Source organism: Bos indicus x Bos taurus, chromosome 13 (assembly GCF_003369695.1).
Source record: "Bos indicus x Bos taurus breed Angus x Brahman F1 hybrid chromosome 13, Bos_hybrid_MaternalHap_v2.0, whole genome shotgun sequence".
Taxonomy (NCBI): domain Eukaryota; kingdom Metazoa; phylum Chordata; class Mammalia; order Artiodactyla; family Bovidae; genus Bos; species Bos indicus x Bos taurus.
The window spans coordinates 29,333,773-29,348,645 of NC_040088.1; the positions used below are offsets into that span (position 1 = coordinate 29,333,773).

A 14,873-nucleotide genomic window follows, 5' to 3' on the forward strand; every position below is an offset into this window, starting at 1 on the left:
AATGTATCCACAAGCCAAGGACAGCCGGTGTCCAGCAGAGCCCCAGCTCAAGTTCCCTATCCCTAGGGAGTCCCCGGCTCATCAGAGCGCCAGCCACTCCCTGGGGGTGGAAATCCAAACACTTCTTTCCCAGAGTCCAAGTCACCAAGGAGAGCTCAAGGCAGCTGGGCTTCACTTAGCAAAGAAGAGACCAGACCAGCTGTGTTGGGGGGGGGGGGTCATCTGCAAGCTGGGTCCTGCCCACCCACTGGCCTGCATGCACCCCTCTTGGACCTGTCTCCTTCCCAACATGCTGAGTGCTGGGGACACAACCATTTCACAGCAGGAGGGGCCCCCACACAGGCTCTGTGGGACCCCATCTGATGACAAGTAGTCCAGGCCCATGCCTGTTCTTCAGTAGCCCTGCGGGAGTTGGAGAGACTGCCTTTCCCACCAGCCAAGTCTGGGAGCCGGAGGCTGGCCCTGTCCTCGCTTTCCCTCCTCTCCCTGCCGGGCAACCCCTGACTACCAACTGAAAGACACTTCTGAGGCTTCAAGCCCCTGGTTGTGGCACACTGAACAGCATCCTAGAAAACTAATGCAACTGCCGAAGAGCACAGTCGCTTTTCTTCAGCAGGAAGAGAAGCAGCATGTAGGTGCCGACCCCGCTCTCTGTCCCACGCAGCTTGCTGGGCTGGTAGGATGTGTGAGGGGCTGGAAGGAGGCCCACTGGGGACGGCCTCTGCACTTCCAGCCCAGGTGGCCTGCTGCACACCCTGTTCCACTGCCCCCAGGCACCAGACAGCCCCCGCTGTTTCCAGAACACACAGGGTCCTGGAGGCAGAGTGTCCGGTGGTTTAGAACCTGTCCCACTTCCCAAAGGGGAGCCTAACCCCAACCCCTACCCCAGGGTGGGCTGTTAGTGACTCACTTCTGCTTCCATAGCTAGTTCATGCCGCTGGCCCAGGGACCCGCTGCCAAGTCGTGAGGATGCTCAGGCAGGCCAGTAGACAGTCTTGGTGAGGTGAGGCGGCCTCCCGCCAGCACCCATGTGAGCCAGCCAACATGGAAGTGGGTGGCTTCCTGCCGCAGGCAGCCTCCAGACAGCCAGGGCCCCCACCATTGTCCTGACTGCAGCCTCCTGAGAGGCCCCACACCAGAATGACCCAGCTCCTGAATTCCTGACTCAACAGAAACTGAGGTGATGTTTCTTGTCCTCTGCCACTGCTTGGACTCATTTGTTTCACAGCAATAGGTACTGAGTACAGCTCTAACTCCTCCCCAGAATGAGTCCCACCTATGCTTCTCTGTTAAGAAGTGTGATCGCTCAGGGAACTGAAACGAGCTCTGTGACAATCTAGAAGGGTGGGATGTGGTGGGAGGTGAGAGGGAGGTTCAAGAGGGAGGGGATATATGCATACCTACAGCTGATTCACGTTGATGTGTGGCAGAAACCAACATAATAAACTGTAAAGCAATTATCCTCCAATTAAAAATTTAAAAAGTGTGATCGCTCTTCTGGGAAGGCTTCCCCATCATGTTCTCATGTCAGAGGTTCCATGTGGTAACTGCCCCTCAATGCCTTACCAGAGCCCCCAGAGGGGTAAGAAGCCCTGACCTGTGATCAGCTGCTTCTCTGAGAATTCCAGGGCCATGTGCTTCTGTGTGGTGAGCATGTGCCTGTGAACCCAGATGACAGGCACGCACAACTCACGCCTTCTAAAAGTATTTTCAACGTATTTCTTTCCGCTCCTGCAGATTTCCGATGCCTCCACTTTACTGGAGGCTGTGTGTCCTGGATTCCGACTTCCCCACCTCTCCCTGGGCAGGGGATGGAGGGGAAATGGTGCAAGTTCCTTGGAGCCTGGGAAATAGCCAGGATTGCCCCAGCAGAGGGCTGTGGGTGTGGGGAGAGGTGAATGGGTTTCTCTGGGTCCCGGGGAGCAGGCATCTCTCCAGAGTCTGTCTTTGGTCCAGTGTGGACATCTACCAAACATGCCATCTCCACAGAATTCTGAGGGGTCCCTGTCGGGCACCCCATGTGGCAGTTCAGGTCCCAGAAGACAGTCATGTCAGCCAGTGTGAGTTAGGATGTCTACTTGGTCCCTATGTGCCACTTCCAAGTCCCCGCGTGAGGGCCAGATATGTGTCTGTGAACCATAAGTTGCCCAGCAAGGCCCACAGAGCCACGGGGCACACACTGAGATTCCAGGACCACCCTGAGATTCCAGGACCACCCTCCCTGCCCGAGCAAGACCCACAGCCATGGTGAGAAGGCAACTCAGACCCCACGCCGGCAACCTGAGAGCCTGGCCCGCAGGAAGACTCAGCCCTGGGGGAGCCAGGGCAGCCTCCTCCCTCCGCCTCCACCAACTCCTGGGTCTCCAGAGGTGAAAGTGGGCTTGTGTGCTGTTTCTGTGCCTCTTTCTTAAAATTGCCATTGTCACAAGAACGACTCACAGTTGTGATAATACTCAAGGTTGGGGTTTCCAGGAGGAGAGCTGGCTTTCTCACTGATGCACAGGCAGCGAGCAACCCCACAGCTGCAGGACACACTGGGACAGCGCAACCATTTCTTAAACACACAGGTTTTTTTTTAATTGTTCGTTTTTAAGTTCACTTTCACTACGTGGATGAGATGGGTGTGTATGACACTAGGGCTTCTGCTATGAGAGACCTGCCGTGGCTCAGAGAAATCCCACCCTCGGTCCTCTTTCCGCTCCCCTTTCTGAGTCCACAGAAGCCGCCTGTGGGCACTGGTGGGTCCCAACCTGGCGGGTTCCAATCCTGCTTGTCACTCCCTCCAGGGCTGTCTTGGTGGGGACAGAGGGGTGAGCACAGGTCCCAACTTTCCTAAAGCCCACTGCAGAAGTCACTACCTGCCTGTGCTCTCTGGCTTGGCTCTGGGAGGCCACCAGCGGTGACACTGTAGGTTTCTGTGGAATGGAAGCCAGGGGCACTGAGGGCTGCCATCTGGTCTCTGTGGCACTGGCTCTGGGCCCTTCCTGTGAGAAACCCCTCACACTTTCCACCAAGTGGCTGGCCAGCAGGGACGTGGCCCTCAAGCATTCAACCATGGGGCTGGGGCTGCGTGGAGAAAGGGAGGCTGCTGCCATGTCATCAAAGGCCAGCACCGGGGGGTCTGGAGTTCTCCCCAGGCTGAGGGAGGGGGAGGAACCCAGCCAAGGAGGGTCTTGGCAGGAGAGGCCTAGAGTCAGGCCTCCAATCTGCAGGCTAGCCAGAGGGTGCCATCAGCCAGAAATGGAAGGATGGGGTAGGTGGGGAGGCAGCTTGAGGAACCCTGACCCTTACCCTCCAACATCTGAACTTTCAGGCACTGGTCCTCTATCCCCTAATATCTACTTAGGGCTCCCAGAGGGGCAATTGGGGTTGCCACCCTCCCACACCTGGCCACATGAAAGCTCTGTGGCTGGAAACAGATAGGGGCATCTTTTAAACAAAGAAGAGGGCACACAGGAAGGAGCCAGGACTCTAAAGGGCTCTACAGACAGGTCTTCCAAGGCTGCCTACAAAGCCTGGAGAAGGAGAGGAGGGACAGTGGGAGGCCGGCTGTCCCAACAGAGATGCTGTGCCAGAGAGAAGAAGGCCCTTCTGGGAGGAGGGGCTGGCAGGGGTGGCCATGCTGCTCACAGCCCTCTAGACCACAGCAGTTTGCTCACGATCCCGGTGGAGATGGCCCACTCTCCTAAAGACTCTGGCCAAACCACACCCCGTGACCTCTCCAGCCAAGCGCAATGACTGAAGGCTCCCAGGACAGCCAAGGGTGCCAGGCTCAGGCAAAGGGGTCTCTGGGGACCCCTGTGCCACCACATTACAGCACCCTGCAGCTCCTACCCACCAGTTCCAGAAAGCACTGCCGCACACGCAGCTCCCAAGGCTGGCCAGTGACTGGATACCTGCCCCTCACTGCCCAGAGTCCTTCTCCGTTCAAGTCTTTCTTCATCTGCCCCCTCCTGTGTGCCCAGCCCCTCTTCCAGGGGAGGACGTGCAGGTGGTGGTGCCTCTACGTGCTGGCAGAGCTGGCTCAGAGGACGTGCCCTAAGTGACAAGGTGCTCATAAGGACCTGAGTGTTCCTGTCACCATCACTGGCTTTATTGAGGTCGCCACCACGTCTGCTAAGAGGTTTGCCAAGAGGGGACCCAGCCACCGCCCAGCTTGGGCCTGAACTGAGGGACCGTGTGCCACTCCCTGGGGGCTCCTCCAGAGAGAGCCTGTGGTCAAAGCCTTGCCACAAGGACCAGACAGCTTGGAGTGCGGAAAGAGAAGCTGAAGCTGGGAGGGCAGGAGAGGAGGGAGGAGCGGGAGCAAAAGTTGCATCTAGACAAAGTCGAACAAAACAAAACTGAAACCCAGATGTGTTCCTGTCTCATCTCGGGATCCAGGCGTTGCGGAGTCCAGAAGGCCCCTTAGCCGGACATCTCCTCGCGCTGCTCCTTGTTCCTGCGCACCTCGGCCGCGTGCAGCTCCTGCCAGGACAGGCGGAGTGGGCGGGGCCCTGCAGCCGGGAGGGACTGGGTCCTGCCCCTCCCAGTCCTCCTGGGCTCTGCGTGTACTGCCCTCGCCCCCGCTCCCGGCTTGGGGACCCTAGGGTCTTTTCCTCCCTAGATTGGTTCGGTTCGAGGTGCTGCAGATGCGACCAATGAGGACACGCTTAGCGACCAGGAGCAACAGAGGGCAGGGAGAGGCCTGAGAAACCGACTGAAAGTGTGGCTGGCCCTCAGTGAGTCTGGGGTTGTGTCCAGACCAGAGCGTTGTGGCTCAAGGGATTTCCCGGGTGTGCAGGCTGCGGGCCTCCCTGGCACTAACCCAGTCCCACTCGCAGGGAGGGGGCTCCGGCCGGGGCAGGGGTTCCCCTCACCCTAGCCGGCTACAGCAGGACAGGGAGTCATGGGGAGGCCGGACTGTGGGAGTGCTAGTGGTGCAGTGGGCAGGCACCGCCGAAAGAAACATCTGGGGACCCCAGCTTCGGGCCCCGCCCCCTGCTCGGATCCACCCGCCTTTGGCCCCGCCCCCTGCTCGGGCCTGGCCCGCGCGCGCACCTTCTCGCGCAGCCGCTCACGCAGCGCCGCCAGGTGCGCCTCGCGAATCTCCTTGCTGAGCTCCATCTTGTAGTTGAGCTTCTCCTCGGCCAGACGGCTGAAGTTGTTGTTCTCCTCCAGCGCCTTGTGCAACACCTCGCGTTCGTGCTCGCGCCGCTCCGCCAGCTGCTTCAGCACCTGCGCCTCCTGCGTCTGCGCGGCAAGGAGGTGGTGGTGCCGGGCAGGCGAGCGTGAGGGGCGGCCGGGCCCACCCCTCCAGGCATACCCCCCAGCTCTCCGCGCTGCTGTCAGGGACCCGCCGCTCAGCCCGAGCCCACCGGACTCGTCCTCGGTGAGAGCTCAGGCCTACACTGTCCTGCCGTAGGCTAGGGTGACCATCTCATCCCCAGACAAGCCCTTCCTGTCCACCCTCGGCCGCAGAGCTGCCCCTTCCCCGCTGGACTCCGGGCGCCCCCTCTCCATCCCACTCCAGAGTCCGGGCTGCCCTAAAGAATATTGGAGGAGCGGAAGAAGCTCTAAGTTTGTGGGCTGTTACTGAGCTTTCCCTTGTCTCTTCTTCAAAGGTCTGCCCGCTGAGCACAAAGTAGGTGCTTAATACACACCAGGTTCTGAGCTCCCTGAGGGGCTGGGGGCGGTGGAGGGCCCCTCAGGGCCGCTGGGGAAGGGAAGAGTCAGAATGAGAAGAGTGGCGCTGCTGGCGGTCCCAAGGGGAGACCCAAGAGCCCCAGAGGTAACAGCCTCCCTCAGCCTCCTTCAGAAGGCTGCCGGGCGCCACCCAGGAGCTGGTCACTATTGGGTAACACTGAGAAGCCTGGGCCTCTAGGTCTCACCAGCCCTGCTGTAAGGGGGTGGATAGAGCTGCTGCCCCTGCCCAGCAAGCTTGAGCATCAGGACAGCACTCCTGACAGCATAGGGTTTTCTGTGTGTTTCAGTCTGAGACAGTCTGGTGTGAGAAGGGGAGGAGGGGCCTGCTTCTACCAGGGGCACCCTGAGCTCCCCTGCTCAGGAGTCTGCCTACCCAGGCTCCTCTCCCAGCACCCTGCCTGGGGCTACCTCCTGATCTTCCCATCTGGCCAGTATGGCCGAGGGCACCCCTCCCAACAATGACACCCCTCTTCCAGTGGCTGCCACCCAGGAATCCTTCCTCCCTCCCCCGTTTCATTCTGATGGCTCAGAGGGTAGTCCAGGGATATGAGACTCTCTCTGCTACAGGCCCAAAGCCCAGCAGATGCTTGGAGAACCCTGCTCCTTGGGGACTCTGTCTGTGGCTACAAGTCCCCCTGACCATCTTCATCAGGACCCAGAGGGGCGGCTCCTGACCTTCCTCCGCTCCTCAGCTGCCTCCAGCCGCTTCTGCAGCTCTTCCAGGGAGGTGTCCTTCCTCTTGGGGGGGGAGGAGAGCATGGGACTCTCCGGGGACAGGTCGGAAGGGGACTTGAGGATGACCTCAAAGCTCTGGCCGGAGGCCCTCTTGTCCAGCTGTTTCACCTCCATGTCTGCAGGGCAAGAGCAGGTGGGGGCTTCAGGAGGGCTGGGCGAGGAGCGGGGAGGCTGAGCACACATCCAAGTCAAGAGCTGAGAGAAGGGGTGAGGCTTCTCATGTGGGACTCCAGGACAGGGCCCCCAGGACCGGCCCCTCCCCCAGGGACCCTTCTCCAGAAGCCAATCAACCAGCAGGGTTCACAGATGCCATGGGAGGGGGGCAGTGAGGTCAGGTGGCAGCAGGCAGTGGGAGGTCAAGGGCCAGGCACTCACCCCCATACTGGTAGACGGTGTTGGGGTGCGGCTGTGAGTAGAAGCAGGAGCAGATGAGCGACAGCACCGACAGTTCCTTCATCTTCTCCTTGTATGCTGTGGGCATGAGGCCAGGCTGAGCGAGCGCAGCCCATCGCTTCTCTGGCCCCACCTCCCTGGCAGCCCAGGCCCCCCCCCTCCCCCGCTCTGCCCCCATCACTCCCTTAAGGTGCCTCTCTGGGAACACATGGATCATGCTCTTTTGTGTCCCACATCTCTGACTGTGCATCCCTTCCTCCCTCCTGGATGTTAGTTGTCTTCCCCTGGGCACGCCTCCTTGTGGGTGCCCTGCATTGTTCTGTCTCTGAGTCCCTGCACCTCAACCCCCATGTCTTTGTCTCCCTCTCCCTCCTTTTCTCTTTTTTGGCATTTCTGTCTGTCTCCCCTGCCTCTATCTATCTGTGTCTCTGCTTCCTTTTGTCTTTTTGGCTCTCCATCTGTCCCCACCTCTCGCTGTATCTTTGCATCTCGCTGATTCTTTGTCACTGTGTATCTTCCTGACTCTCACCTCCCTCTGCCCCTCCCTGGACTTCTTCCTTCCTCACCTTTCCCTCTCATGAATACTTGCCCAGTTGGTAGAGAGGTTGACCACCACACTCATGACTGGGCCAGCACAGATGTAGAGCTTCTGCAGGCAGCATTTTCTTGGGCTGTACACTTAGGTGAGGCCCTTAGACCCTCTTGTCCCCGCACCTGCCCTGTAGTGCCGCCACCCTGGGATGAAACCTGGTTCTCACTAGACACACACCGGTGCCTCTCAAAGCCAGAGTGAAGGGAGCTGTCCGTTCAGCACCACACCCCTCCCTCTACCCTTGCAGGGCGAGTGCCCCCAGCCAATATCCACAGTACCCAACCAGAAAAGGAGGTAAGCCTGCTCAGGCCCTGGGCCCTGTCAGAGAAGGGGAGATGACCGCTCTCAGAGTGAAAATAACTGGGCTGTTCGTGGTCTCTTCACACAAACCAGGCCCCAAAGTAGACACATGGGTTTGATGCCTCACCCACTGGTTCTCAACAATCCTGTAAGCCATACTGTCACCCCGCCCCCATTCAATCAAAAGTGGGCCCAGATAGCTGGGGTGATTTGTTCAGAGCTTCTCCATGTCAACCCAGGTAGTGTGTGTTCTTTCCAACCCCATACTAGGTCCCAAAGACTAGGGGCCTCAGACCCCCAGACCTTCCTCCCTGGCTGGAGAAGCTATTAGGGGTCTCCAAAGAGACATTCCAAGGAGAAGGACTCTGGCTCTCAAGAGAGAGAGAGCATGCATTGCTACCCACAGCAGCCTTCCATGTGGCAAACAGTTTGGACAGAAAACTTTCTGATCAAATTTCATACAAGATAGTGTTTTAAAATTGAATTAACATAAAATTGGGGAAAGTGTTGGAATAGAAATAGGACTCAGGACAGGAGTGACCAGCCCCTGTCTCAGGTAACAGTATGCTGTGAGCAGGGTCTTCCACCAGCCAGTGCACAGAATGATGGTATTGGATCGAAACATCCTGATGACCCAGACCCTTCTGGAGAGAGCCCAAGGAGCCTTGAAAGGAGCACAAAGGAATCCTGGGCAAGCAGCAGGGAGGGCCTTTGGGGGTCTCAGAGGGGAAACGGCAGAGACACGTGACTTGGTCATTGGCTCAGGAGGCTGAGAAGGATGGCCAGGTAGAGGCAGGTCTCAAAGGTGATTTTGGCCTGACTTATCAATTTTGCTTTTTCAGAAACAGAATCTAGTTGTCTATTGCTTATGTCATTAAAAAGTTAACTTTAGGACTTCCCTAGTGGTACAGTGAATAAGAATCTGCCTGCCAGTCCGGGGGGATGCTGGTTTGATCCCTGGTCTGGGATGAGTCCACATGCCTCAGAACAACTAAGCCTGTGCGCCTTGAGCCTATGCTCTGCAACAAGAGAAGCCACCACAGTGAGAAGTCTGTGCACTGCAGCTAGAGAGTAGCCCCCACCCGCTGCAACTAGAGAAAGCCTGCACACAGCAACAGAGACCCAGAAAGCCATAAATAAATAAAAAGTTGAAAAGTAACAGCCCAGTGGAAGGGATGCTCCCCAAGAGAGGACTTGTGTGTCTGGCTGCTGGTGGTGGGAGGGACTGCATGGCAGTTGGGGAACGAGTAAATTGGAGAGAACACCAGTGGGGGAAGCTTGCACCCAGGCTGGAGATCAAGACTGAGCCTAGTCATGTGCAAGATGGGAGAGAGGCTTCAAGTTCCTCTCATTACAGAGGGGAGAGTGGACGGAGGGCCAGGCCTCTCCACAGATGTAGCTCCAACCAGGAAACCCCTGCAGCAGGAACACTCTTCCTTTTCTCTCTTCATAAGACCCTCTCTTCCTTCCCTATCATTGACTTCAGAAGGTCATTTAAAAAGTCTCTACTATGAACTGGATTGCTTTCAGCCACCCCCTGACCCATATTAAATGTTAAACATGCAAAAATGCATATTAGCCTTTTGGATGATGATATCCCAGACAAGCAAGAGTTAGAAGGCACTGGGTCAGCGTATAGCAGCAGCGTGATAACAGTAATAGTCGTCCAAGGGGCCTGGGGTGGGCATGCCACACCCTTCCTCCCAACTGACTCTCAAGACCAGCCACCACAGGCAGACACCCTCATCAACCTCATTTCTACAGAGGTGAAGAAGGCTCAGAGAGGGCAAGTGGCCCTCCCAGAGTCACACAGCATGCCAAGATGGGAGCTTGTCAGGAGCCCAGGCCTCTGAACTTTCCTCTTGGGAGCCTCATGGAGGGGTGGGAAGGTCTTCCAGAACTAGGAGGGAAGTGAGCCCATCATAGATTCTCACTCACCCCTAGAAGGGCCTTGGAGGCTGCTGCTTGCTGCCTCTTGACAGATGGAGCTTGTTGCCACTCAGACTGTCCCTCTCTTGCTAGTCAGAGTCGGGAGCCCAACATGGCAGGTTGTACCCAGTCTGTCCCTCTCTCACTAGTCAGAGTCGGGAGTCCAACATGGCAGGAATTGCCAGCAGCATTCACCTTTTCCTGGGAAATGTGGCTACAACCGTCACATTGCCTGGCATGGACTGGGCACTCACCTCCTGGCAGGCCCAAGCCCAAGCACTGTTTCCCAAAATAGCTCATTCAACCCTTAGAACAAGCCTAGGGGAGGTGCTGGCACTATTACTGCCAGCCAGATGGGGAAATTGAGCCTCTGAAAGGCTAGGTAGCAGGTGCAAATCCTCATAGCTTGCCAGAGTTGCATAAGGGGATGAATATGAACAAGTCTGCAAATGTGCCTGAAGAGCTGAGCACTAGGGAAGGACACCAAGAGGTGGTGTCCTCAGAGTGCAGCCTCCAGGAAGCGCAGCCCAGGGTGGAGGTGACCCTGGAAGGCCACTGAGGCATGGAAGCCTGCTCCAGTCAGAGATATGTTTTCAGAAGGACTCCATAGCTGGTTCACTTTGGCCACAGTTATTGGTAGTGTCATGTAGCCACTTCTGGGCCAGACCTCCCTCCTACCAAATTTTGCTGGGAGAAGCTGTGGTGAGCACAGGCACCTGTACATGTGCCCACACTCTACAGAGGGCAGCACTGATGACAGAACAGGAAAGGCTCGGCCCCATGTGACGTCAGCCAGGGCACTTCTCAAGTGGGCACTGCACCACATCTTTGAAGTCATGGCCAAGCTGGACAAAACTGACCAATTGTACCCATGGTCTCCTTCTGGACACCAGTGGTAACTTGGACACCCAGAAAAATCCTGAGAACGAGTGTGAGTGAGCAGTGCCCCAAAGACTGGCCAAGAAGAGGGTGTGGTGCCATAGGGTCTGAGGTTGGAGGATCTGGACCCAGCCCTGATGGCCATCGAGGGTAAGGCTTCCTCTTCGTCCCTCCCCACCTAACCTAACTCTGCTCAAGTCCGAAGGATGAGAAGGAGGCCTGTTGAGCAGTGTTTTTACCAACAGGGTGAAAAGCTGATAAATGCTCCCTAGGAGTGGTTGCCCATGTCCCCCAGCTCAGCACAGGCGGTGAATGAGGCCACTCAGCTCCACCCCAGGGTGGGACTGGGGCAGCACTGGCCACCTTCATTTGCCCAGTGTCTCTGGGGATGACAGGGAGAGGGCAGGGGGTGGATGAAGTCCAGATGGACAAGACCCCCCCAAGAAGGTTGGGGAGGGGTGTAGTTAATGACGCCCGTGGTCTCTTCCCACGCTCCTGCAGAAGTCACCAGGGGCCAGAACCACCCGCCCTCAGGGGCGGGGTCAGCGCGGTGCACACGTGGGTGGGCGGAGCTCTGGCGCTTCCGGCCTAAGCGGGTGCTCCCGAGAGTCTAGTTAGCTGGGGAGGGGGGATTGAAGAGACTGGTGCCCAGGGGAGAGGGAAGAATGGGCAGGGTGACCGGGTGGAAGTGGGAGCCACTCCACCCAGCCATCTCCGGCACCGAGTGCAAAGATGAAACTGGTTTTGGGGAGACTAGACTGGGCAGAGCGTTTCTAGGGAACGTGACCCTCGCGTCCTTGCGCCGGGGGTTGCCGGGCAGCACCCTCGCGTCCAGTATTTGCCACGCGTTTCCCGCCTTGTCCAGTGCCCGCTCCTCCGCGAGATCCTCGGGCCTGCTGCGGGCGGGGGAGGAGGGGGGTCGTTGCCCTTGAGGGCGGTGGGTCTGCAGCTGGGGGGGGCGGGGCGGCAGGGAAGGGAAGGAGGGGCAGACGCCCATCCTCACCGGAACCCGCAGTATAAAGGGCGGTGGCTTTTTCGACCGGGGTGGGTGGCACCTTGTCACAGAGGGTGGTCTCGAACCCTCAGCGGCGAGGGGAGGGGGCAGCGAGGCGAAATGCGGGCGCGGCTTTGCTCAGGTTTCCTTCCCCCGTCTTCTCGCAGCGTCCCCTCCAGTCCCCCGGCCGCTCCGTTGGCGCAGGGAGGGTCCAGGCCGCGCCGGCCCCGGGCTGGGACTCCTGCAAAGGGTCCTGTGCTCCTCCCTCCGACCCCCGTGAAGGCGTAGTTCCACCAGGGTCTGCGGTCGCCGGACGCCTCCCAAGACCATGCCTGCACCCCTCGAGCGCGCCCACCCAGATTCTCGGAGCCACCCTGTGGTACGGCAGTCGCGCCCGGCCTGGCACAGCGGCGCACGAAGGGGCAACGGAACCCCCAGGCCGACGCCCCCACCCCGAGCGTGGTCCCTACCCCGCGGCCCAAGCCCGCTAGGCTGGCACCTCAATCCCTGCCCTATGGGCATCGGGTCTCCCCATCCCCTGGTCCCCAACCCTGTCTCCTGCAGGTTCCACCCGGAGCTTGCCCGCTCCCTTTCAGGGCGCAGGGTCCGAGATGGGAAAATACTCCACATCCCGCCCAGCAGTAGGCGAGGCCAGACAATAGTCTGTGCTCAGACCTGCTGCCCCAGGACGCCGGAGTCCCGGGTGCCTACCGGAGATGGTGCTGGCCATGGTGCTGGCGGCGGCGGGGTTGCGGGAGGCGGGAGAGGCGCGGGCGGCGGCTGGAGCTGCAGTCGGCGAATGCTGCAGTGTCGAGGAGGGGAGGGAGCTAGGGAGGGCGGGAGGCGGGAGCGCAGGGCAGAGGGAGGGAGAGAGAAAGAAAGAGAGAGGGAGAGAGAGAGAAAGCGCCCGGCTGTGGCTTGGGCTGCAGCCGTCGGAGGGAGGGGGTGATGGGAGGGGACAATGGGAGGGGCTGAGATCTGCCTGGGATGCAGAGCCCTGCGCTGCAGCCAGAGGCCCATCCTCCCACCGCTCACTGTTAGGACCCGCTGCCCCAACTTGGCTTTGTACACTTTCAGGGGGCTGGTGGAGACAGCACTCAATTCCCCAGGGGCTGTGCAGGAGGAGGGGGCAGGCCTCAACGTCAGGGTGGGGTTGCAGAGCTCTTCTGAGGCCAGTGAAGGCTGGGAGGTGCCTTTTTTGTGCCCAGGCTTGTGCTGAGGGAAAGCAAATCATGGATGGTGTGGGTGGGGGCTGGTCTGGAAGGCCTCCAGGGGCCTCCCAGAGGATGAGCAACTCGAGGCAGAGAAGAGGGTAAATCAACGTGCAAAGGCCTAGAACAAAGCTTTGGAGGAAGACAGAGACAGGATCTAATACCCACTCTGACATCTATTTGCTGTGTGATTGAAGGCAAGTTTCTGACCTCTCTGGGCCTCCATTTCTCAGATGTGAGATGAGATAATGGTGTAATCCCCAGTGGTGTAGGAGAAGTGTGCAAATTTGGTGAGTGGTGTCCTGCCTGCTTCCTCCTCAGACTCAGAGTTCTGGTTGATACCCTCAAAGGGAAGGCCTTTCCCGGAGTAAGCATCACCTCTTTGGGAATGGGAAGTCAGGCAGATGGAGTGTTGTTCCCATTTTAGGGACAGAACCACTAGGCCAAGAAAAGGGCTGACCCCCAAGCAACGGAGTCCTGGAGCCAGAAGTAGAACTCTGGGGAAACCCGGAACATGCAGAGACGAAGAAAGCAAAGAACCTTGATGTGCACACTCAGTGAGCATAATGGGTAACCATCTGTCCTGTGGTCCACATGGGGGCTGGTCTACCATGGGAGTCCCACAAAGCCTACCAGAACAGACACTCAGTGCAAGTTCACTGACTTGATTGAAATCTCTGTGCCGGCCTTCTGGGGCTTGCTATGTGGCCTCCATGTCCCTTTCTGCTCATGTCTCAGGGTGTAGGACCACAGCACTTACATGTTATAATTTTAGAAGACTGGGCAGGTGGTCCTGATGCACAATGTGTGACCAGGGTCCTCAGCTCCAGTTCTGGCCCAGGGTTTGCTGAATCTCTGGGTCCTGGACTTCCCTTCCTTGGACTTCTGTGGGAGAAAATGCCACTACTCTTAGAGGGTGGGGGGTGTGGAGGGTAAGGGTAAGACTCCCAGCTCTGGGACTTGCTGCCATCTTTTCACCTGGTGGCTCAGACAGTAAAGAATCTGCCAGCAACGCAGGAGACCTGGGTTTGATTCCTGGGTTGGGAAGATCTCCTGGAGAAGGGAACGGCTACCCACTCCAGTATTCTTGCCTGGAAAACCCATGGACAGAGGAGCCTGGCAGGCTATAGTCCATGGGGTCACAAAGAGTTGGACACAACTCAGCGACTAACACTTTCACTTTGGGAAATCTACTAACCACTGCCAACAGTGTGCTTCTTTTCCTCACCTGTAAGGAGTGGATCATAGACGCACTTATCTCAGGGATGGTTTGCCGGATGGACAAACATGTTAACTCCTGCATAGATGGCACTGGAAAGTGTGCCAGGTAAACATCCAGCAAGTGTGTGCCAGGTCTCCTCATCTTCTCCAAACTCCCTGCTGAGATAGACACTTTGCCATTCTCTTACTGGAACAGGTGGATATGGGTGGATGCCAGCGTGTGCCAGGGGCTTCCCAAGCATGATTTCAGACCAAGAGCCTAAACACACATGAGGCATTAACGTGCTACCAGCAGGAAAACCTCTGGACATTAAGCGGCCCACGGGACCCTCTAAAATCAGCCTGGCCAGAGTACTGCGGCTGCCACTGCACCGTCAATTTCTTCCTGGCGCTTTCCGGGGCATACTGGGGTCACCTAGACAAACATTTCTAACCACGGAGAGCTGCGTAGACCCCTGGAACTTCCTTGTTGACTGCCAGCTGGTGCCGGGAGCTGGGGATTCAGAGGGCCTGCCCTGACCATTTGGGGACATTGACCGAAAAAGCGGCTGGACCGAGAGGACAGTAAGCAGAAGAACGGATGAGGCTCTCAGGAGCCAAGTCACGGGCAAGGGGCAGCCATTTGCGAAATCTGAGAGTGATCAGCTCAGTCAAGTTTTAAAAAGACCTCTGGGCGTTTCAAGAAAAGGTGCAAACCATAGGAAACCTGTCAGAAGGTTTGTACAGTTGTCCGGGCAGTTGTCTGAGAGGGACTTGGCCCAGGCTAGGCGGGAAGTGGAACAGAGGCCCCCGTGGGGATGACTTTGAGGAGGGAGCCGAGCGGGATCCTAGGTTCGTGCCCCGGGGCGAGAAGGGGCGGGCCCTGGGCTCAGGGTCAACGGAAGGGGCTGGTGGGACCTGGACCGCAGCGCGCGACTAGCGCGCGCACCCTCAG

General features: G+C 58.1%; 1 protein-coding gene across 2 annotated transcripts; it reads right to left on the reverse strand.

The window, feature by feature from the left end:
- Nucleotides 1–2,551: 2,551 nt before the first annotated feature.
- Nucleotides 2,552–12,444, reverse strand: STMN3 (stathmin 3). Of its 2 annotated transcripts, none has more exons than XM_027559152.1 (5): nt 12,219–12,444; nt 6,796–6,891; nt 6,361–6,536; nt 5,041–5,232; nt 2,552–4,467 (listed from the first exon to the last, which is right to left on the reverse strand). In XM_027559152.1, exons 1-5 carry the CDS (start codon nt 12,235–12,237, stop codon nt 4,408–4,410), a joined length of 543 nt encoding a protein of 180 aa, XP_027414953.1. In that variant the 5' UTR covers nt 12,238–12,444; the 3' UTR covers nt 2,552–4,407. The 2 variants fall into 2 exon arrangements, with proteins under 2 accessions (XP_027414953.1, XP_027414954.1); XM_027559153.1 differs by lacking the exon at nt 12,219–12,444 and adding an exon at nt 7,403–8,056.
- Between the last annotated feature and the right edge of the window lie 2,429 nt (nt 12,445–14,873).